Below are 24,618 nucleotides of genomic sequence, written 5' to 3'. Positions count from 1 at the left end.
ATTGAGGATCACTGTTCCGGTGTGACGTGAACTGGAGTGGATTTCTGGAGTGGATCTGGATTCATCGTAGTCCCTCCCAGCAGCCAGCTACCACTCTAATTAGTGATAACGGCCTACTGAGACAGTTAGCAGGTGCAGGAGGCCCAGTCTGAACTACACTTATGGGACTGATAACTGTTAATAATGCGCATTTAATGGACTGATAACATTCGAATCGGCTGTCAGAAAGCCCCTGAAGGCTCCTCACGTCCACCAGGGCACAGGCCAGCTTCCAGAAATGCTGATACCCTGGCTGACCATCAGGAACCTGGACCTCATCCTGAGAGTAATTTAAGACACAAATGGAAGAGGAGGGAGAGGAGAGCAACATCAAATAAAACAGTTTCCACAGTGACATCCTCATTAGCAATGTGTGTACATTTATAGTTCGAGCCATGTTTCTTCTTTCTTCTATATGTATCAGATTAAAAAAAAATTGCTCAGAATATCCAAAAACAAGACTTTTAATCAATGATTCTAATAATGATTTATCAGTTTGTTTGTTTTAAAATCACACATCTATCACTGTCATTTATATCTGAGCAAAAATGTAACTGGACAAAGAAAAACAAAACCAAATCCACTGTAATTAGCTAATTAATATGGCAAAACAAAATGTATCGAGTCAGATTATATTCAACAACAAATTAAAATTTGATTGAAAATAACTGCATGAAGAAGGAAATGCTTGGAAAGGGTAACATTACTTTGTACTTTCTATGTAGGAACAATCTCACTGTTAAAGTCACAGCAAATCACAGGCAATGAAAACAGTGATCAGGGGGCAGTGGTGGTCCGTTTACACCAGGGTGGCAGAAAGCGCAACTGCTCTCATACCTACAGCATCCCTTCATCATGAATTGATGGCACACAGGTCTCTCGGAGAGAAAACAGCATTAAAGTGATTGTAACACCTTTGCGGGGCCCGAGTTGAACCCGTTTTTCGGCCGAGCACCGAATCCGTTCGTGGTGAAAAAATAAAACGCTAAACGGTTCAAATACTGACATCGGAACCCCGAAAAGCGGATGTTTTAGACGGGTTTCTCAGGTTCTGCAATACAAATGCCACTTGCAACAATTCTGCGCATGCGCAAGCAGGTCTTAGAGGGCCACAAACATTTTAAGTTGGGAATAAAGTTTTAATTAATAGATTTTGGTGAAATTCCATTCACCCTACAGGCTAAATGGAATGTCGTATAGCATCCAAACTTTATATCCTTATAACTATCCATGTGATAGGTCCATACTGTGAATTTTATCAAAATCGGTCAATTTTAATTTTCATGGGAGTAGCTAATTCAACAAGTCCGTCAGCTCGCCATCTTATTTCACAGCGTGTACAGTCCAACTTCTGCACTCGCTTAAACATTCCGGCACCCTGTCTCCATCCAACTCAAATAGCCTAATATAACAACATGAAAAATCACCAAATACGCAAAATTAAACATCGGCTGGTTTAACCATTAGCCAAGAGTTAGCGTCTTGCTTAATTGATGCTGATTAAGCCAGACCACTGCACTTGCACTTCAAATTACCACATAGGCATAATAATAATAATAATAATAATAATAATAATAATAATAATAATAATAATAATAATAATAATAATAATAATAATAATATCCAGCTTTTAAACATCCACCAACATAAATCTTAACTTGTACATATTACCAAATAATATATTAAACTTAACATCATCCGTGAAAGAACTAAAATATACATATAAAAGTCTGAAAAGGGCAGGATAGAGTAAAAAAAAAAAAAAAAAACTCTCAAAAGTAAAAGTTTCCAAGATAACCTTTTTTTTCCACTGGCAGTAGCTCTACTTCAGTGTGTCTGCTTCTGCTGCAGGTTGGAACAGAATAGATCCGGTTGGCTGCTTCCAGTCACATGGGCCACGCAGTGACACTTTCAAAATAAAAGCTTGCCCATTTACAATTTCAACTCAACTCTCAACTCAACTTTATTTATAAAGCACTTTAAAATCAATGCCACTGGCCAAAGTGCTGTACACAAGTAAGAGCAAACAGGTTTAAAATACATATATAAAAACTAAAACCACAATTAAAACAATAAACAATAAGAACCAACATCTCAGACTGAATTAAAAGCCAAAGGAAGAAATGTGTTTTAAGAGAGCATTTAAAGGCAGAGAGTGAGTCAGCCTGCCTGATATGCAGAGGGAGATCATTCCACAGTTTTGGGGCAGCGACTGAAAAAGCACGGTCACCTCTCATCTTCCTCTTTGTCTTTGGGATAACCAACAGTGACAGATCAGCTGACCTGAGGGAGCGTGCAGGGATGTATAGGTGGAGAAGGTCAGACAGATATGGTGGGGCAAGGCAAATAAAAGAATTTTAAATCAATCCTAAAATGAACTGGGAGCCAGTGAAGTGAGGCTAAAATCGGTGTAATGTGTTCACATTTTTGACACCAACTAAAAGTCGAGCAGCAGCATTTTGTACCATCTCTAGTTGGGTGAGTAGTGTCTGGTTCAGCCTAATATAAAGTGCATTGCAATAATCTAAGCGGGTAGTGATAAAGCATGGATTAAAATCTCAAAGTGGTGCCATGAAAGAAATCGCTTCTCCTTGCCAGTTGTCTTAATTGATAAAGCTGGACTTGACTACTGACTTAATTTGAGCATCAAGTTTAAGATTACTGTACAGTTTTACACCCAGAATTGTTGCGGTCAGTGTCAGATGTTGACTCATAGGACCCAGATCAACATTAATTTTGGAGGTGTCACTAGGCCCAAACAACGTGACCTCAGTCTTTTTATCATTCAGGTGCAAAAATTGTGGACAGCCATGCCTTAATATCTCCAATGCACTCTAAAAGATGGTTGCAGAATATGCATTTTGCTGCTCCAGTGCACATAAATTTGACAATCATCAGCATAAAAATGGAATGCCATGTCATGTCTACTAAAATAATCCCATTGGAAGTAGGTACAGAGAGAAAAAAGAGGGCCAAGTATAGAGCCTGAGGCACCCCACATGTAAGAGGCGTTGCACAAGAATCAGCAGCTCCAATATGGACACAAAAACTTCTCTCTGAAAGGTAGACCTGAACCAATCTAAAACAAACACCTTAATGCCCACCCAGTTTCCAGATGAGACAGGAGGATGTGATGGTCCACTGTGTCAAAGGCCGCTGTTAGATCCAACAGGACCAAAGCAACACGGTGACCAGAGTCAGTGGATAACAGAATGTCATTAAAAACCTGCAACAGTGCTGCCTCAGTACTGTGACGGGATTTAAAACCAGACTGGAACACCTCCAGGGTGGTCATGATTATTTAAAATGAGCTCAGCTGGCAGTAGACAACTTTCTCTAAATTTAGAAAGAAAGGAAGTTTGGAGATCGGCCTAAAGTTGAAAAGTTTAAAGGAATCTAAACCAGATTTTTTAATAAGTGGGGACACCACTGCCTTCTTAAAGCTGGCAGGCACTGTACCATTCACTAAGCTCCCATTAATAATATTAAGTACATATGGTGCCAAGATGGAAAGGACCTCTTTAAAAAGATGAGGTGGAATGGGGTCATTTGGAGAACCAGCAGGCTTTAAATGACCAATGATGTCTCTTAGAGATGGCAAACTGACAGGCTCAAACTGTTCAAAAACAGAGATAGAGGGGTCATAAGTGTCATGGTCAGGGTCCAATGGACCCTGTGTGTTTTGGTTTGGCTTTATTTATCTGTTTTGGGGTTTTTCTTTTGTTGTGGGGTTTGATTATGTTTGATTTTCTAGTTCCTTGGGTTTCCTTGTGTTCAGTGTCAGGTCTGCGTCTCTGTTCCCTTGAGTCACTTCCTGTTTTATTTTGACAGCCTCGTGTTCCCTGTGCTTTGTGTTTAGTTTTGCTTCCTGTTTGTGATTAGGTTCATTTGTTTCCCCTGTTGTTCCCTGTTGTGTCCACTCTCCCTGATTTCCTTGTGTGTATTTAAGCCTTAGTTTTTCTCTGTTCTTTGTTGCATTGTTGTCATTGTTTCCCCCAGTGTTTCCCCTTTGCTGTGTGTTTTTCTAGTTTAGAGTTTTGGTTTTGACTTTTCTCCCAGGTTTCCAATTTATTTTTGCCTTGGTTAAGATTTCAGGTTTTTGTATATTCAAGTTTCTGAAATAAGCAGTTTAGTTAAGTCTGCGTTGTGTCCTGCATTTGGGTCCACCCCTCCCAGCACACAGCCCCCACCATGACAATAAGAAGGAGAGCTAATGATGGCCCTGATGCTAGCAACCTTATTGATTTAAAAAAGCTCATGAAATTCTCACACGATTCAGTTTTATTTCAAACATATATAGACATACATGTTTTTTTTAAATAAACCAATCACCCATGGATTGCATGTTTGTTTTTAATCTTTTAAACCAGTTTTTAACTTAGATAAAATTAAAATTAAAAAAAGTTTATCAGGTTTTTATCTAATCTACACTGTTACCTGGGTTACATGATGATAGATTAAAAGAGTATGTGAATTAAACAGAGAAACAGAGGCAACAGAACAGATGTGGTCATGCATCTGTTGAGGAGGATATGTGTATATTTACAGTGGAAGAAGAAATTTATTCCACCTGGTGGAGGTCCAGTCTGGTTCTGGATCTGCTGTGAGAACCCAGCAGAAATTAGCTCAAGAGGTCAAATTTGTGAGTTAATGTGGATAGTGTTTTTGCTGTAACAGCTTTCTTTAAGGATCATTAGCTCTTTTTTTTCTTATTACTTATTATTTAGGGTCAATTCAAGATTATTTGTTTTATAGTGAATATTGGCCTGTGTTCTCTGTCCCTGTGCAGGAAGCTGAATCCACACTGACCAAGAAACCTGGTGAAAATATGTCTGATAGACTCTTCACGGGGACTGCAGGCATGACTGAAGATCATGGGTAATTAGGATATTTTTTAAGTGCTCTTCAGTAGTAGCATGGGGAGGAAATCAGTATTTGATAAGTTAATTCATATTTTTCGCACTATAAGACGCACTTAGAATCCTTAAATTTTCTCAAAAATCGTCAGTTCGCCTTATAATCCAGTGCGCCATATGCATGAATTCTTATTGTGCTTACTGACCTTGATCCAATTTTCTGTGGTACACTGTGCTCAAAAATCTGTCAAAAAGTTTTTAGTGCGAATTTGGTAAGGGACGCTTAACAAATATTGACATTTTCCAGAGCGTACAAAGCGTAAGACAGGGGGGGGGGGGGTAACACCCAGCGTACACTTTTCAAATAGTTAAGTGCTGCCGTCTGACCGCCGATGGCCGAGGCATCCACACCTCTGCACCATTGCGTGGTCTGCAGCGATATGGCCTCTGATCAGTTCAAAGTCCTCATTGAATTCTCTAAAATAGGCCTTCATCGATTCACAAATGACTTTACCGACGATATTAAACAGGAACAAGCTGTGAGTGCAGCGCAGCAGGTGTGGAAAGCAGCCAAAGCTGTCGGAGATAAATTCAACAAGAAGCGGAAGCATTGTTCCAAAAAATGGAAACCGTGCGCAGTAAACCGCAGAAATGACGGATGTGGCCTATTTTCATCTATGCTGGCCTGTATATTCTTGCGTAATCTGGCAATCGGCGGCCGGCACTGTTGCCAAATTTGTGCAACAATACTCGCTGTGGACTGTCTCAAAAGTCACTAGAAATCAATAAAGGATGAATCAAGGTCCGGAGGGTGTGTGTGCTACCCCCCTCGGTGCCAAAGAGAGATCTGGGTGATGCCACAGCATATGAAGGGACGTCCGAGCGCTGTATGTACACAAAACACGGTGACAGCAGAGTTTTCAGGTTTCCGGTGTTGAGTCAATAAGGGATTTCCTTTTTTTTTTTTTTTTTAAGTTTTTTCTTTGCTTATATCAGTAAATATACTGGTGCACAAGATTTATGAAGGGCTTATATATAAAATGAAGAAATGACTTGTTCTTACCCTCATTAATAAAGAATATATTGTAGCATCTGTTAAGACGATGAAGAAGATGGCAAGAGATTCCCTGCAAAAATTGCCCTTTTATTAACAATTAAATGGTTGTTGTGTGACGCAACCAAAACAAAACAGTAACAACAATGAGACTGATGTGGATAATGACGAGAGGGAACCTGGCATGCTTGATGCCAAAATTGCCCAACTGTTCAACTCAGACACTGAAGATAAGGAATTTGATGGATTTGTGGAAGATGAATTATTTAAAATGTGAGTGTATTTTTCTGTATTTGTTATAACTGAACAATATTCTGAGTTATGTGAATGAGTTGAATAAAGTTCGACTTACCTGACGCTTTTATTTCGCTCTACATATTTTTTGTCACGCACCTTATAACCCGGTGTGCCTTATGTATGAAAATAGACCCGTTCATTGATATTGCGCCTTATAAGGCGGTGCGCCTTATGGTCTGCAAAATACGGTAAGTTCTTTAAGAATCAGGACAGTGTGATGCAGGACTTTTAAGGAGCATTTTGACATTGCTGTATTGGTATGGGTAAGTAAAGGACTCAGGCCCCATTCCAGAAAATAGGTTTTGTGAAAACTCTGAGTTTGTTAATGCTGAAAAATGGAAAACTCACTCAGAAGCTCCTTAGGTTTACCTCTTCTGGCGACAAGTGCCTTAGGCCATCAGGAATACAACTGCATCAAGATTCTATAGGAGGTTCTAGATGTATACAACGGTGGTCATACATTTGAAGATCATGCCCCAAGTTTCTCCATTTGCCGTCCTATCTTCACGGTAAAGGGACCAAAACAATCAACACCAGTTGAATAAAATGCCAGCTTACACAGGCGCAGTCAAGCTTGTGGCAAATCTGCCATCTTGGGGACAGAAGGGTTGGCGCGCCATGCTTGACACTTCATACAATGGCTCTGATATCTTTTGACTGCTTCTCTCCCACGTAGAATCCAGAAGCGGCGTCGTAGTTCAGCCAACACCCATTCAGGTCCAGAATGGAGAAGACTCTCATCAAAGTCTTGGATGAGGAGCTTCGTCAGGGGGTGTTTTGGATCCAATGGATGGTGTCCCACTCTAGCTGCTCTGCTCTCCTTAATCTCCCTCCAACTCTGAGAAGTCCCTGTTTCTTTATCATACTCAGGGGATAAAGAACTCAAACAGCTTCTGGTGGGTAAAGGTCTGTCAGACACGAGGGTCCATACCTCCTCTAAGAATGACTCCAACTGTGCCTGCTTTAGGAGAAGGATCTCAGCTTGAATGTAGGGTGGGGCTTCATAGGATGAGCTGGAGTCCTGCTCAGCCGCCCCATGAAGGGTCCTATTTGTCGCCTGTATGATTTTCTCACTCTTTTTCTTACCCTTTCCTTTCTACCTGTCAATTGTCATATTTTTCCTTAAGCTCGCTGAACTCTCTGAACCCAAGTAGCGGCAGGACAGTTTAGCTGACACAGGAGTGGTGATGATCTGTTCCACTGTGCAGTTGTTTAAAAGCAAACACGTGCACTGGGTTTATTTTGCATTTCTTTACTGGAAAGGTTACAATTTGCTGTTTCCCCTTCCTGATATAGTAACCTATTGTGTTTCATCATTTACCTAATAAGGTGTTTTTATAATATAATAAAACTATTATTACTCAGACAAACAGTAAAGTTCTCCTGAAAGTGCCAGAGTTCAACAAGTATCAATAAAAAGTAAAATTTTACTGCTTTGTGATGTCCTTGACACGTGGATGATTTTTTTAAACCAAACACATTTGAAGACCCACAACTCCAACATGGTCTACAAACAAATAATATCAACTTTATGTTGCAGTAAATCATATACAAGAATGTAAAAGTGAACAAGAAAAAACTGTGCTTTAAAACTACAGAGCAGGAAGCAGACAAGAAAAAGAGCAGGCTGCTGTTGGTTGAACTCCTTTACTTAACAAAATCACAGTATTTAATTTCTTTCTTTCTGTTGTCCTCTTCTGTTCTAACTCATGTCTTTTTTTAATACTGCAGTTATTCTGATTAATATTAAGATGTAACAAAAATATGCTTTTATAAACTTCATAATGTTATGGATCCAGAGTTTTGTAATGACATAAAATGGGTATGGAACGTATTCAGACCCCTTTTAAAGTTTTCACTCTTTGTTTCATTGCAGCCATTTGCTAAAATCAAAGAAGTTCATTTTATTCTCATTAATGTACACTCAGCACCCCATTTTGACAGAAAAAAACAGAAAATGTAGAAATTTTTGCAAATTTATTAAAAGAGGAAAACTGAAATATCACATGATCATAAGTATTCAGACACTTTGCTCAGTATCGAGTAGAAGCACCCTTTTGAGCTAGTATATGAGTCTTCTTGGGAATGATGCAACAAGTTTGTCACACCTGGATTTGATGATCCTCTTCAATTCTTCTTTCCAGATCCTCTCCAGTTCTGTCAGTCTGGATGGTGAACGTTGGTCGACAGCCATTTTCATGTCTCTCCAGAGATGCTCAGTCAGGTTTAGGTCAGGGCTCTGGCTGGGCCAGTCAGGAATGGTCACAGAGTTGTTCCAAAGCCACTCATTTGTTATTTTAGCTGCGTGTTTAGGGTCATTGTCTTGTTGGAAGGTGAACCTTCGGCCCAGTCTGAGGTCCTGAGCAGTCTGGAAGAGGTTTTCTTCCAGGATATCTCTGTACTTGGCTGCATTCATCTTTCCTTTAATTGCAGCCAGTCGTCCTGTTCCTGCAACTGAAAATTAAACACAGCTGGCCTCCAATGAAGGAGTAGAACCATCTCAAGGAGGCTCAGAAGAAACAGACAGCATGTCAGTTGAATATGAGTGTCACAGCAAAGGGTCTGAATACTTATGACCATGGGATTTTTCAGTTTTTCTTTTTTAATAAATTTGCAAAAATTTCTACAATTCAGTTTTTTTCTGTCAAGATGGGGTGCTGAGTATACAATAATGAAAAATAAAGTGAAATCTTTTGAGTTTAGCAAATGGCTGCAATGAAACAAAGAGTCAAAAATTTAAAGGGGTCTGAATACTTTCCATACCCACTGTATAGCTTTTGTGACATTGTTGAGTATTAGTTCCTTTATTTGACTTTTATTTTTGCCCCATAACTGCTGTGAGGCCATTGTAGATTAATACTAAAGTCATTCAAACTATGAAGAAACACATATGGAATTATTTATTAAATAAAGTGTTAAACAAACCAGAATATGTTTTATATCTTAGATGCTTCAAAGAGGCACCTCTTTCTTAGATGACAGCTTTGCACATCTTGGCATTTTTCTCAGTCAGCTTCATGAGGTAATCACCTGGAATGGCTTTCAGTTAACAGCTGTGCCTTGTCAAGCCAAGAACTGCTTAAATTTGTGTACAGAAAGTATATTTTCCTCTTATTTTAATTTTATTCAGTTAAAAGAACCAGCATCTTGAAATTTGAGAAGACTCAATTTTATTTGTTTTCTGTGTGAGGTTGATCAGAGAACAAAGATTTTTCTTATTGAATTTACAGACTAGTTTTTCAAAATGAAGAAACAATAGCAATCTGTCTAGGAGTGCGCAAACATTTGTATAAACTGTAAATATCTGAAAGGAGAAATACAAAACACTGACAAAGATGTTTCAGAGTACTTTATGCTGATAACGTCTTTATGATACAATAAATATATAATTGCAGAGCAATAACAGTCACGTTCTGCTGGCACTTTCAGGACAATGTGACCGTTTAACAGCTCTTCATTTCTTCTAATTTCAATGAGGGGGTGGGGGGGTGTTCTGGCTTATTTTTAGTGTTGTTGTATACAGTAGAGAGTTTCAGTCATTTTGGTTAATGATATCATTGGCAGTAGAAACACCCTCTCGGGCAGCTATAAAAGAAAGCAGCCCCAAATCTGCAGCAATCTTCACATCTCGTGCAGAGAAGCTTCAGCAGTGCCTCTTCATACTTTGAGACTTAAAACTCCGTCATGATCTTCCTCCTCTTCTTGTTTGGTCTGGCTCTGGGTGCAGAGTCTCCTTCTGATGACAAAGAAGTCAAGCTACAACTTGGTAACTGTACCATATTTTTGCTCCTGTTTTCATTTATTATCTTTTTTTTTTTTTTTTTTAACTCAATCAGCAAATGTTTAGGTTCCAAGTGGATTCATGTTTTTCCCCAGGAGATACTGAAATACAAAATTCATGTTAGTATAATTATGGCTGCATGCATTCTTTCAATTCCACGTTTCACTGGAGTCTTCTAGATGAACTCTGAAGTATATTCAAAAAAGTCTGCAACCAGGTCTGACCTTTAGGATCTCAGCAGTACAGATGAGTTGTGTTTCTGTCACTGACAAAATCATGATCTTGTTCTTGTTTCTGTCTTCATCAGATAACCAGGCGGTGAAGTTACTGCGTGGAAACTGTCCCTTGTTCTGGTACAGCTTCAATGGCTGCTGCTACAAATATGTTGCCACACACATGACCTGGGCTGATGCAGAGTTTTACTGTTTGTCAGAGGGAGCAAACCTGGTGTCTGTCCACAACAAATACCAAGATGACTTCATCAAATCCCTGATCAGGAACTTTGATCATGCTGGGGGACCCACTTGGATTGGACTCAGTGACATTCACAGAGAGGGCAGATGGATGTGGTCTGATGGTTCTGCTGTACGTTTTGCCTATTGGAATACAGGCGAACCAAACAACAGCGGAGGACGAGAACATTGCGTACTAAACAACTATGGTACAGCCAAGAAGTGGGGTGACTACTCATGCTCTTATAGTTATCCCTCTGTTTGTGCAAAATGCAATGTCTGTAATTAAAAATTAAGCTACTAATTCATCGTGGACATGCTATGTTGACATGCATGGGGCCTCCACAAAAAAAGCTAATATACAAACAGTAATTCACTGAACCTCATTAACACAAATGCTGGGTGATAAAAACTGATAATTTGCACACCTTTTAATGAGCTCAAAACTAATCTTGATGATCTATAATAAGAAGCTCAAATAATTTTGGTAACAAACATGTTCTGGTAAAAGGATTCAATAATCAGTCTATATGCTTACTATGCTGTGAGTTACAGTAGCTTTATGAGCTCATGTCATTTTCAACAAAAAAAGAGGTTACAAACAAAATATGAAGTTTATTGATCAGTGCCTCCATGGCATTGTTTCTGTCATCAACTGCTGTTGTTTTCCTTGATCTACCTGTTTCTCGTTTACTTGGCACACCAGTGACGGCTTTCTTCTTCAGGACGTTCCAAACGGTTGTACTGGCGATGGCCAGTGTTTGTACAATGGATCTGACTGATTTTCCATCTTCTCTCAGCTTCACAATAGCTTGTTTCTCACCTGTAGACCGCACTCTGGTTTTCATGTTGGTTCCTCCTCTAACTATAAATGCACAGTTTGCATTGCAGACAAAACCCAAATCTGAAACCGAGTGTAAACATTCAGCCCGTATTTATTGTTTGAATTATCAATGTAATGGGACACAGCTGGGCAAAAAAACACACTTGTCAGTCACATGTTCCAATACTTTTGCCCACAAGAAAAATGGGTGGGTTCATACAAAACATGCAATCTTTTGAACTGTGTGTCAGAGCTGATGTGAATACCTGTAAATAAATGCTGAGATGTTGATCTTTTGCCTCATGTTGATTTTTTATTTATTTATGTCAAATGCCATTTTTTTTTCAGTCTACAGAAAAAGTAAAGGGACTGGTCTCACTGTGACAATACTTATGGAGGGGAGTGTATTCACATTCTTCTTAATTTTCAAATAAGGAGGTCCTGGACTACCTGAATCTGATCAATTTAACTAGTGCATAACAGAATGGCCAGAATCCATACACAGACTTGTAGCTTCATGAGATATATCAACTTTCATAAAACAATAACAGGGACTTTTTTCAGTTAGTTTTGAAATACTTAATTTGAGTTGACAAAATACCTTGAATGGACTGGACTGATACTTTATTTATAGGACCTTTCTAATTTATTTGAACACTCAAATTACTTTCTACTACAAAGCTTCAATACAGCAGCATCTTTGTTATGTGATTTGTTTGCGCTGTGACAGCAGCCTGTTCCTACAAGTGTCACACAAAGGTCATATAGTCCTTTTCAGGATTAACATGTGGCCTATATGAGGCACACATCTGCTCATTGGTTCAACAGAAGAGCGATTGTGTTTTGTTGGTTGGGTATTTATTAAAAATATATTGTTTATTGTTTCTGAGAACATAAAATCTCTACGTGTATGAGCTATTAAGTCAAAGGTTCAGCAATATAGAAGAGCACTCTTAAATCACTTACTTTAAATTACAAATCTAAGTACCTGTTGTGTATGTGGCCACATGAGGGGCAGTAGGAGAACAGTTGAGTGGGATGCTGCTGTTTCTGCTGCTGTCAGATGCTGTGATTGACAAGAGTCTTTTTTAACACTATTTAACAGCCGTTGTGACAAATGTTGCTTGAAGCTTTTGTGCAGCACAAACATGTGTTAAAGGCTCTGTACTATTCTCATTTGATGTGTAATCTCAAGTTACCTGATACTCCCAGGTGATTGGATAGCCTTACATTCATCTTCTGTGCCAACTGTAGACACTCTCTGAACATATCAAAGAAAGCAGCATATTACTATCTGTCATTGTTAGGGTCCACAATAGTGTACACATTAATGTGTCAAATGTCATTTCACTAACCTTTATCTTCATGAACACTGGATCAAAAATTGATTGAGAGGAAGGGAATATTTACACACAGTTTTAATTATTATAAACTACTTATATGTGTAATAAGAATCTCACTTAAAATTTTCTATTAAAAAAAGTCAATTGCTATTAAGAGAAGTAGGAACATACAGACACAGTAAGCACAGTGACATCAGTCAGATATTTACATGCTCACTGTGCTGTGAGTTAGAGCAGCAAAGACTGCTCAGGTGGGACCCTAACAATGACAGATAGTAATATGCTGCTTATATTATATATTATTGCTGAACCTTTGAACTTAATAGCTCATACACGTAGAGATATTATGTTCTCAGAAACAATAAACAATATATTTTAATAAATAACCAACCAACAAAAACACAATCGCTCTTCTGTTTGAACACAATGAGCAGATGTGTGCCTCGTATAGGCCACATGTTAATCCTGAAAGGACTATATGACCTTTGTGTGACACTTGTAGGAACAGGCTGCTGTCACAGCGCAAACAAATCACATAACAAAGATGCTGCTGTATTTGAAGCTTTGTAGTAGAAAGTAATTTGAGTGTTCAAATAAATAGAAAGGTCCTATAAATAAGTATCAGTCCAGTCCATTCAAGGTATTTTGTCAACTCAAATTAAGTATTTCAAAAAACTAACTGAAAAAAAGTCCCTGTTATTGTTTTATGAAAGTTGATATATCTCATGAAGCTACAAGTCTGTGTATGGATTCTGGCCATTCTGTTATGCACTAGTTAAATTGATCAGATTCAGGTAGTCCAGGACCTCCTTATTTGAAAATTAAGAAGAATGTGAATACACTCCCCTCATAAGTATTGTCACAGTGAGACCAGTCCCTTTACTTTTGCTGTAGACTGAAAAAAAAATGGCATTTGACATAAATAAATAATTAGATGAAAATCAACATGAGGCAAAAGATCAACATCTCAGCATTTATTTACAGGTATTCACATCAGCTCTGACACACAGTTCAAAAGATTGCATGTTTTGTATGAACCCACCCATTTTTCTTGTGGGCAAAGTATTGGAACATGTGACTGACAAGTGTGTTTTTTTGCCCAGCTGTGTCCCATTACATTGATAATTCAAACAATAAATATGGCTGAATGTTTACACTCGGTTTCAGATTTGGGTTTTGTCTGCAATGCAAACTGTGCATTTATAGTTAGAGGAGGAACCAAACATAAACCAGAGTGCGGTCTACAGGTGAGAACAAGCTATTGTGAAGCTGAGAGAAGATGGAAATCAGTCAGATCCATTGTACAAACACTGGCCATCGCCAGTACAACTGTTTGGAACGTCCTGAAGAAGAAAGCCGTCACTGGTGTGCCAAGTAAACGAGAAACAGGTAGATCAAGGAAAACAACAGCAGTTGATGACAGAAACAATGCCATGGAGGCACTGATCAATAAATTTCATATTTTGTTTGTAACCTCTTTTTGTGTTGAAAATGACATGAGCTCATAAAGCTACTGTAACTCACAGCATAGTAAGCATATAGACTGATTATTGAATCCTTTTACCAGAACATGTTTGTTACCAAAATTATTTGAGCTTCTTATTATAGATCATCAAGATTAGTTTTGAGCTCATTAAAAGGTGTGCAAATTATCAGTTTTTATCACCCAGCATTCGTGTTAATGAGGTTCAGTGAATTACTGTTTGTATATTACCGTATTTTCCGGAGTATAAGTCGCACTTTTTTTCATAGTTTGGCTGGGGGTGCGACCTATACTCCGGAGCGACGTATATGTGACATTTATCTTATCTTATCTTATCTTATCTTATCTTATCTTATAACACATGAACCAAAATACTCCAGCCACTTGACATCTCCGTGAACTGCAGCTTTAAGGCAGTCTTGCGTAACCTGTGGGCGCAGTGGATGATGGATGGAGAGCACAGCTTAACGGCAACTGGGAGAATGCGCCACCCAACTTTCCTGGAAGTCATTGGATGGATCAAGAAAACATGGGCTTCAGTGACAAACCATCCTGTTGGGATTCAGAAAGGCTGGAATAATTGGAACTGCAGCTGACCGACGAGTCTGACTAACGCGACACAGAAGAGGAAGCGGCGCTTTGTCTACGGAGTGTACGGAATTGTTTAGAAGTGACACCGAGGATGAAGAATTCAATGGATTGATGGTTTGGTTAACTTGTTAGTATGTTCTTTATGCTATGGTTATCTGAATAACTTAATGTTACGTTAACATACTGTAGCGATTCTCTTAGTTAGAGAGCGTGTTGATGTTGTGGGATTTCGGACTGTTCGGGAGGTTCGTGAAGGCCAGCATGGAGGAGAGAGAAAAAGACCGAGAGCTTGCCTGTGTGTGTGTTGCTGTTCCGCTGTTGTAGTTGTGGTTGGTGTGGCTGTGGCCTACAGCAGCCGTTTTCTGTTAATAAAGACGACCTTTGTTGTGAATATCGCGACTTTGGAAGTGTGTTTACAACGTTACAATACCGAACACGTGTTCGTTGTGCGTCATGTAGTGAATGTGCTACGTTAGCATAACGTAGGTGTAACCTTGTTCGTCCTGTTCTTTAATCCTATTATTTTAAATTGCGTTCAAGATGGAATTTGTGCTCTGAGTCTCGGTTCTATCAACACCCCCCCCCCCCCCCCCCCCCCCCCCCCCCCCCCCCCCCCCCCCCCCCCCCCCCCCCCCCCCCCCCCCCCCCCCCCCCCCCCCCCCCCCCCCCCCCCCCCCCCCCCCCCCCCCCCCCCCCCCCCCCCCCCCCCCCCCCCCCCCCCCCCCCCCCCCCCCCCCCCCCCCCCCCCCCCCCCCCCCCCCCCCCCCCCCCCCCCCCCCCCCCCCCCCAAAAAAAGTGCGACTTATAGTCCAGTGCGACCATATGTTTTTTTCTTCTTATTATGCATTTTTGGCTGGTGCGACCTATACTCCGGAGCGACGTATAGTCCGAAAAATACGGTAGCTTTTTTTGTGGAGGCCCCATGCATGTCAACTAGCATGTCCACGATGAATTAGTAGCTTAATTTTTAATTACAGACTCTGCATTTTGCACAAACAGAGGGATAACTATAAGAGCATGAGTAGTCACCCCACTTCTTGGCTGTACCATAGTTGTTTAGGACACAATGTCCGCGTGTAGTTTGGCTCGCCTGTATTCCAATAGGCAAACGTGCAGCAGAACCATCAGACCACATCCATCTGCCTGTTTTGTGAATGTCACTGAGTCCAATCCAAGTGGGTCCCCCAGCATGATCAAAGTTCCTGATCAGGGATTTGATGAAGTCATCTTGGTCTTTGTTGTGGACAGACACCAGGTTTGCTCCCTCTGACAAACAGTAAAACTCTGCATCAGCCCAGGTCATGTGTGTGGCAACATATTTGTAGCAGCAGCCATTGAAGCTGTACCAGAACCAGGGACAGTTTCCACGCAGTAACTTCACCGCCTGGTTATCTGATGAAGACAGACAGAAACAGAACAAGATCATGATTTTGTCAGTGACAGAAACACAACTCATCTGTACTGCTGAGATCCTAAAGGTCAGACCTGGTTGCAGACTTTTTTGAATATACTTCAGAGTTCATCTAGAAGACTCCAGTGAAACGTGGAATTGAAAGAATGCATGCAGCCATAATTATACTAACATGAATTTTGTATTTCAGTATCTCCTGGGGAAAAACATGAATCCACTTGGAACCTAAACATTTGCTGATTGAGTTAAAAAAAAAAAAAAAAAAAGATAATAAATGAAAACAGGAGCAAAAATATGGTACAGTTACCAAGTTGTAGCTTGACTTCTTTGTCATCAGAAGGAGACTCTGCACCCAGAGCCAGACCAAACAAGAAGAGGAGGAAGATCATGACGGAGTTTTAAGTCTCAAAGTATGAAGAGGCACTGCTGAAGCTTCTCTGCACGAGATGTTAAGATTGCTGCAGATTTGGGGCTGCTTTCTTTTATAGCTGCCCGAGAGGGTGTTTCACTGCCAATGATATCATTAACCAAAATGACTGAAACTCTGTACTGTATACAACAACACTAAAAATAAGCCAGAACACCCCCCACCCCCCCATTGAAATTAGAAGAAATGAGAGCTGTTAAACGGTCACATTGTCCTGAAAGTGCCAGCAGAACGTGACTGTTATTGCTCTGCAATTATATATTTATTGTATCATAAAGACGTTATCAGCATAAAGTACTCTGAAACATCTTTGTCAGTGTTTTGTATTTCTCCTTTCAGATATTTACAGTTTATACAAATGTTTGCGCACTCCCGACAGATTGCTATTGTTTCTTCATTTTAAAAACTAGTCTGTAAATTAAATAAGGAAAATCTTTGTTCTCTGATCAACCTCACACAGAAAACAAATAAAATTGAGTCTTCTCAAATTTCAAGATGCTGGTTCTTTTAACTGAATAAAATTAAAATAAGAGGAAATATACTTTCTGTACACAAATTTAAGCAGTTCTTGGCTTGACAAGGCACAGCTGTTAACTGAAAGCCATTCCAGGTGATTACCTCATGAAGCTGACTGAGAAAAATGCCAAGATGTGCAAAGCTGTCATCTAAGAAAGAGGTGCCTCTTTGAAGCAGCTAAGATATAAAACATATTCTGGTTTGTTTAACACTTTATTTAATAAATAATTCCATATGGTTTTTCATAGTTTGAATGACTTTAGTATTAATCTACAATGGCCTCACAGCAGTTATGGGGCAAAAATAAAAGTCAAATAAAGGAACTAATACTCAACAATGTCACAAAAGCTATACAGTGGGTATGGAAAGTATTCAGACCCCTTTAAATTTTTGACTCTTTGTTTCATTGCAGCCATTTGCTAAATCAAAAGATTTCACTTTATTTTTCATTATTGTATACTCAGCACCCCATCTTGACAGAAAAAAACAGAAATGTAGAAATTTTTGCAAATTTATTAAAAAAGAAAAACTGAAAAATCCCATGGTCATAAGTATTCAGACCCTTTGCTGTGACACTCATATTCAACTGACATGCTGTCTGTTTCTTCTGAGCCTCCTTGAGATGGTTCTACTCCTTCATTGGAGGCCAGCTGTGTTTAATTTTCAGTTGCAGGAACAGGACGACTGGCTGCAATTAAAGGAAAGATGAATGCAGCCAAGTACAGAGATATCCTGGAAGAAAACCTCTTCCAGACTGCTCAGGACCTCAGACTGGGCCGAAGGTTCACCTTCCAACAAGACAATGACCCTAAACACGCAGCTAAAATAACAAATGAGTGGCTTTGGAACAACTCTGTGACCATTCCTGACTGGCCCAGCCAGAGCCCTGACCTAAACCTGACTGAGCATCTCTGGAGAGACATGAAAATGGCTGTCGACCAACGTTCACCATCCAGACTGACAGAACTGGAGAGGATCTGGAAAGAAGAATTGAAGAGGATCATCAAATCCAGGTGTGACAAACTTGTTGCATCATTCCCAAGAAGACTCATATACTAGTTTAAAAGGGTTGCTTCTACTCGATACTGAGCAAAGTGTCTGAATACTTATGATCATGTGATATTTCAGTTTTCCTTTTTAATAATTTGCAAAAATTTCTACATTTCTGTTTTTTCTGTCAAAATGGGGTGCTGAGTGTACATTAATGAAAATAAAATGAACTTCTTTGATTTTAGCAAATGGCTGCAATGAAACAAAGAGTGAAAACTTTAAAAGGGGTCTGAATACGTTCCATACCCATTTTATGTCATTACAAAACTCTGGATCCATAACATTATGAAGTTATAAAAGCATATTTTTGTTACATCTTAATATTAATCAGAATAACTGCAGTATTAAAAAAAGACATGAGTTAGAACAGAAGAGGACAACAGAAGAAAGAAATTAAATACTGTGATTTTGTTAAGTAAACCAACAGCAGCCTGCTCTTTTTCTTTGTCTTCCTGCTCTGTAGTTTTAAAGCACAGTTTTTTCTTGTTCACTTCTACATTCTTGTATATGATTTACTGCAACATAAAGTTGATATTATTTGTTTGTAAGACCATGTTGGAGTTGTGGGTCTTTCAAATGTGTTGGTTTAAAAAAACAATCATCCACGTGTCAAGGACATCACAAAGCAGTAAAATTTTACTTTTTATTGATACTTGTTGAACTCTGGCACTTTCAGGAGAACTTTACTGTTTGTCTGAGTAATAATAGTTTTATTATATTATAAAAATACCTTATTAGAAAATGATGAACACAATAGGTTACTATATCAGGAAGGGGAAACAGCAAATTGTAAACCTTTCCAGTAAGGAAATGCAAAATAAACCCAGTGCACGTGTTTGCTTTTAAACAACTGCACAGTGGAACAGATCATCACCACTCCTGTGTCAGCTAAACTGTCCTGCCGCTACTTGGGTTCAGAGAGTTCAGCGAGCTTAAGGAAAAATGTACAAGCTTTCACACATGCTGCAGTCACTGATTCATTAAAATGACACTAAAATTGACAGAGAAAATTAACAGACTTAGTACTTAAAAATAAAGATAATTGTTTTATAATATATTTAATGCTTCTTTAAGGAAATTGTGCCATAGTTACTAAAAGGCAGCAGCTGACAGAGATCAACAAACATCTAAAACATCAAATCTTTTCCTGCTTTCCTGTAATTTTACTCACTCGAGTCAAAATGTAAGCTATTCAAATCAATTCATTAACAAGAATTCAAAATTCACCAAACTCTGAACTGTGGGTCCAAGGTCCAGAAGCATGACAGTTACAGTTTATATTTAAAATGACTGACATCACAAATAGAGATTTTTTTCTTCATCCCTGTAGTGTTTTGTATTGTTATGGTTGGGAGGAGAACCCTAGGATCAGATGCAGCAGTGCAGTGTGGAGAAGAATGACTTGGAAATAAGTCACATAATAATTTGTCCTGTGTTTCTACAGTGTTTAGCCAGCTGAATTCAACAAGGCATAAGCAGATGTTTCATAAACTTTGTGGCTGATTTTCATTTCCTTGACATCATAAATCTAGTATAAAAGGTAATTTTGGTGAGTGGATCTAATCAGCTCATCACATTAAATATAAATTCATGTCTCTTCCGCTCAATGTACATCCTAATATTGACCATGAATGCCACAATCTGCCATGCAACAGTCCAACACGGTGCATTGCTGTAAAAAAAAAAAAGACCAGTGTTAGTATTTATTTGGGAGTACTGACATCTGCTGATCGTTTGATGTACAGCATTCCTGCTGTTAGGTTACATGTGGGCTAGTGGACTACATGTAACACAACAGTGGACCTTTTAATATAATTATGTAGGTATTATGTAAAAATCTCCATTTGAGGTATTCCACAGCTGGATTAAATAAAAGGGGAAGTGTGTGTGAGTGTGTCACATGCCATTCTAAAAACAATATGGGCCTCGATACAGGCTTCATTTGGAAATCCCCCCTTTACTTGATACAGGTCTTGGGGCCTTAGTATTGGACTGTATTAAAAATCCCGTCTCTGCCTGCAGTGATTGGAGCCTTGCTGCTCAGTGGTCATTGCTCACATGTCCTTCTTCACACACATGTATTCTGCCTTACTTCTACTGACCTCTTCTCTTCAGTACACTATATTGCCAAAAGTATTCACTCACCCATCCAAATCATTGAAGTCAGGTATTCCAATCACTTCCATGGCAAACAGGTGTATAAAACCAAGCACCTAGGCATGCAGACTGCTCCTACAAACATCTGTGAAAGAATGGGTCGCTCAGTGAATTCCAGCATGGCACCGTGATAGGATGCCACCTGTAATGAAATTTCTTCATTACTAAATATTCCATAGTCAACTGTTAGTGGTGTTATAACAAGGTGGAAGTGATTGGGAATGACCGCATGACAGCAATGGTCTGACTGCATTTTGCAAAGTGTAAATTTTGGTGGAGGGGGGATTATGCTGTGGGGTTGTTTTGCAAAAGTTGGGTTCATCCTCTCAGTTCCAGTAAAATGAACTCTTTTTTTGATGACTGTTTTAAAATAGATATGCAAGTAAGTGCTGTTTCAAAAAGTAGTTTTTATCAGCACTGAGTCATTGCTAAAGTAAAACCTTATCTTCCGTATAAGGACCTGGAAAAAGCCATTTATGCTTTTATTACTTCACACCTGGACTATTGTAACTCCTTGTACTTTGGCATAGATCAATTATTAGTGTGTCTCCTGTAAGTATGGAGAGGAAGATTATTCCAAGGTTTGGAATAATCTTTGGAATAAGGCCTCTCTTGGTGTCTGGGAGGGCAGACTACTCGTTGTTTGTCACTCGCTGGCAGGCGTAGCCAGAGAGCCAAGAGTCTGTCTACCCCCTTATCAGAAAGTCAGAAAGCCCCTGAAGGCTCCTCACGTCCACCAGGGCACAGGCTAGCTTCCAGACATGCTGATACCCTGGCTGACCGTCAGGACCCTGGACCTCAACCTGAGAGTAATTTAAGATACAAATGGAAGACGAGGGAGAGGAAAGCAACATCAAATAAAACAGTTTCCACAGTGACATCCTCATTAGCAATGTATGTACATTTATAGTTTGAGCCATGTTTCTTCTTCTTTCCTCTATATGTATCAGATAAAAAAAATAGCTCAGAATATCCAAAAAGAGGACTTTTAATCAATGTTTCTAATAATGATTTATCAGTTTGTTTGTTTTTAAAAATTACACATCTATCATCGTCATCGCACTTTGCACAGTGGAACGTTTCTCAGTGCACGAGTTCCAGGCATACAGATTATTTCGACGCACAATGTCCAAATTCAGGGGTCGCATCCTGCGAAGGACGTGGGCCGGGTCCTTCGCAGCCCACGAAGACCGCAAAGGCCGGAAGTGAGCGGCTAGCCTTCATATCAGCGTCGCCTCCCCCTATCTGTTCCTTTTAGTAGCTCAGCTTCTGGCCGATCATATTAAAACTGGTCCCCTAAAAGGGATCTCTGTCGCTGATAAAGTGGTCACGTTAACTCAATTGGCAGAGGATACTAGATTATTTTTAAAGGACGAGAATCAAATCTCCTTAGCCATTAAGGAAATTAACACTTTCTCTAAAGCCTCTGGTCTTTATCTTAACCTTAAAAAATGTGAAATAATGGCTGTTAAGGGCTGCTTCAAATCCTCAATTGAAGGCATACCTGTTAAAGATGAGGTTATCTATTTAGGCATAACCATTACAAAGGATCAGAAAAGAAGAACCTCTCTAAATTTTGACCCTCTAATTTTAAAGGCTAGAAAAAGAAAATCAATGGCTAGTAAGAGATTTCTCACTGCGGGGTCATATTCTGCTTACTAAGGCCGAGGGCCTTTCCAGGCTTATTTATGCTGCACAGGCGCTAGAACTTGATAATAAAAGTGCGAAAGAAATTGACAAATTATTATTTAATTTTGTTTGGAAAAATAAGACTCACTATATTAAAAAAACTACTTAAATGAATTCATATGAAAACGGAGGACTTAACTGTATATCACTCTCTATTTTAAATAACACCTTTAAGATAAACTGGATTTGTCAATTTTTTAAATCTCCAACCTCTATGTGGAACATCATACCCTTCCATATTTTCTCTAAATTCGGTGGTTCTGGTTTGTAATTTTGATATACAAAAACTCCCAATCAAACTCTCTAATTTTCACCGTCAGGCCTTTTTATTGTGGTTGCTCGTATACAAGCACAATTTCTCTCCTCATCGGTATTTCATATGGAATAATAAGGACATTTTATATAAGAAGAAAATTTTATTCTTGGATACCTGGTTTAGTCATAACATTATTCTGGTAGATCAGTTGTTCAACAGTGTTGGCACATTGCTAAGTTATGAGCATATAATATTCCCATCTCTTCCAGAGAATATGCAAAAGTTTTGGTGCTATTTCAACTAAGATTTGCATGTTATTCAAACAAAGGACAAGACTCACTTATCACCAATCTCCGACTCTTACCCCCATACATTCTCCTGTTGGAAAAATATGTCTTATCCCTCCTGTTCATAACAATAATAAGGTAATTAGATCCCTGTTTCAGAAGGAGGTGGCTTCTATTCCTGCTGCCGTGTCATATTGGAATGGCTTTCGGGTTAATATATCTTGGAAATTTACCTGGTTGCTCCCAAATCACTTTCTTCTCACTAACAAGGTAAAAGAAGTGTCCTTTAAACTCTTACACAGGATTTACCCTGCTAAAGACTACCTAAAGAAATTCAACTCTAACATTATTGTAAACTGTACTTTCTGTGACCTTTTCCCAGAGTCTATCACTCATTTGTTCTGGAAGTGTGTTTGGCAACATTTTGTAACTATGTGGACTCAAAAATATTAACAAGCTTTCATCTGTACTGGGAACATGTCCTATTTGGGTTTCAACAAAGTGGCAAGATGAATCCAAAGGTTTTCTTTATCAATTTGTTAATTATTAAAGCTAAATTTCACATACACAAATGCAAAATTTTAAGAAGAAAGCCAGTTTTCTCTGTTTTTTTGTTTGAACTTAAGCAATACTTACTTACAATCAGAAACTCAACTAATCGAAAAGCTGAAACAACAATATGGGATTGTGGACGACCTGTTGTCTTTTTTTTTTTTTTTTTTTTTTTTAAAGCCTGTCATGTCTGGTAGATCTTGCAAGCAGAACTGTGATCTGAATGCGTTGTTGTGCCAAACATATTTGCTATTTCAAGATGAGCTCTATAGGTTCTCAATAGGCTCTTCTTGTTGATGTTTTAACCCTTTATTTTATTTATCTGAGTTATTTTTCCACATACTATGTAACAGCCAGAGCTGACAGGCTGAAGAAGAGGAAAATAAAGAGAAGAAAAAGGGAGAGAGAAAGGGAGCAAAAAAAAAGGGGAAAGAGCACAAGTCTATTAATCAGATAGTTCATCACTTTAACATATAAAAAAATACTATCAATACTTGCAAAAATAAATTTGTGTGTGAAAAACAAAACTAACAAAGCATGTTACGCACACCAACAATTTTGTTGAGTTGTGATTGAGTGGGCGTTTGTGTCTGTGTCATGTTTGTGTCTGTGTCATGGAACGTACTTACCAATGAGGGCAAAACTCTGCAGCTCCACCCATCAGAAGCCAGAGGCAGGTACGGAAAGCCCCCGGAACCCAGGCCACCAGCAGCCCACCAAGAGCCAGGAAGACCCCCGGCCACTCAGTCCAAAGACAACCGCACACCTACCCCAGCAGACGGGAGAGGGTGGTCTCAGACGGAGCCCCCCCAGTCGAGGAGCGAGGGCTCCAGGGAACCCAAGGCGATGAGAAGCCAGCCCCCCCCCAGCGGCCAGCCCCCTGCACGGGCCGGCGGCAGGGCCCCCGGGCCCACGGCACCCAAGGACCGCCCGACCCTCCACAGAGCCCCCCCCCACGCCGAAGAAGCCAACGCAGCCCCGCACCGCACCCCCAAGGGGGGCAGGCCAGCACCCACGCCAGAACACCCCCCCACCCAGGAACCCCGAGGCACCCCCATCCCGGGGGGTAGGGGGGAGGAGGCAACCAGCAAGGAGCGGCCAGGAGGCAAGGCACAAGGCCCAGACCCAGGTCCAGCCATACATACAAACACACCCAGACACCCGTGTACACATTTATACACAGATACTCATACATGCCCATACATACTTACCCACACACAGATATGCCATACATACACATTCACTCACCCACCCATACTCACGGAGACGGTGACAAATACACAAAACACACATTCATCCATAGCTACCCACCCTCTGAAGGCGGGGCAAGTGGAAACCACCCCAGGGCCAACAGCGACCCCAGGACGCCACCAGCCCGGTCCCCAAGGAACCACCCGACCCCTACCCCGGGCGAGACGCAAGAAATCGGGGTGTAAGATGACCCATCCACCCCTCCTCCTCCCCAACTTGTAGGTCTATGTGTTAATGTTTGTGAGTGAATGGGGTGTATAGGGTGCAGTTAAAATTGAGGGGACAGTTATGCCACAAGCGCCA

The 24,618-nt window shown here is 39.8% G+C and overlaps 1 protein-coding gene and 1 pseudogene across 1 annotated transcript; one reads left to right on the top strand and one right to left on the bottom strand.

Moving 5' to 3' along the window:
* The first annotated feature begins 9,930 nt into the window (after window positions 1-9,930).
* Window positions 9,931-10,768, top strand: LOC115788273 (lactose-binding lectin l-2-like). The gene is made up of 2 exons (XM_030741243.1): window positions 9,931-10,012; window positions 10,335-10,768. Exons 1-2 carry the CDS (start codon window positions 9,931-9,933, stop codon window positions 10,766-10,768), a joined length of 516 nt encoding a protein of 171 aa, XP_030597103.1.
* Window positions 10,769-15,686: 4,918 nt separating this feature from the next.
* Window positions 15,687-16,519, bottom strand: LOC115788272 (lactose-binding lectin l-2-like; annotated as a pseudogene).
* Between the last annotated feature and the right edge of the window lie 8,099 nt (window positions 16,520-24,618).

This window comes from Archocentrus centrarchus, chromosome 11 (genome assembly GCF_007364275.1).
Source record: "Archocentrus centrarchus isolate MPI-CPG fArcCen1 chromosome 11, fArcCen1, whole genome shotgun sequence".
In the NCBI taxonomy this organism is placed as follows: domain Eukaryota; kingdom Metazoa; phylum Chordata; class Actinopteri; order Cichliformes; family Cichlidae; genus Archocentrus; species Archocentrus centrarchus.
This window is presented reverse-complemented; position numbering and strand designations above follow the sequence as displayed.

Coding starts and splice junctions, on each gene's coding strand:
- LOC115788273 (XM_030741243.1), top strand. CDS start 9,931: ATGATCTTCCTCCTCTTCTTGTTTGGTCTGGCTCTGGGTGCAGAGTCT. Junction 10,013..10,334: donor AGAAGTCAAGCTACAACTTG/GTAACTGTACCA, acceptor TGTCTTCATCAG/ATAACCAGGCGGTGAAGTTA.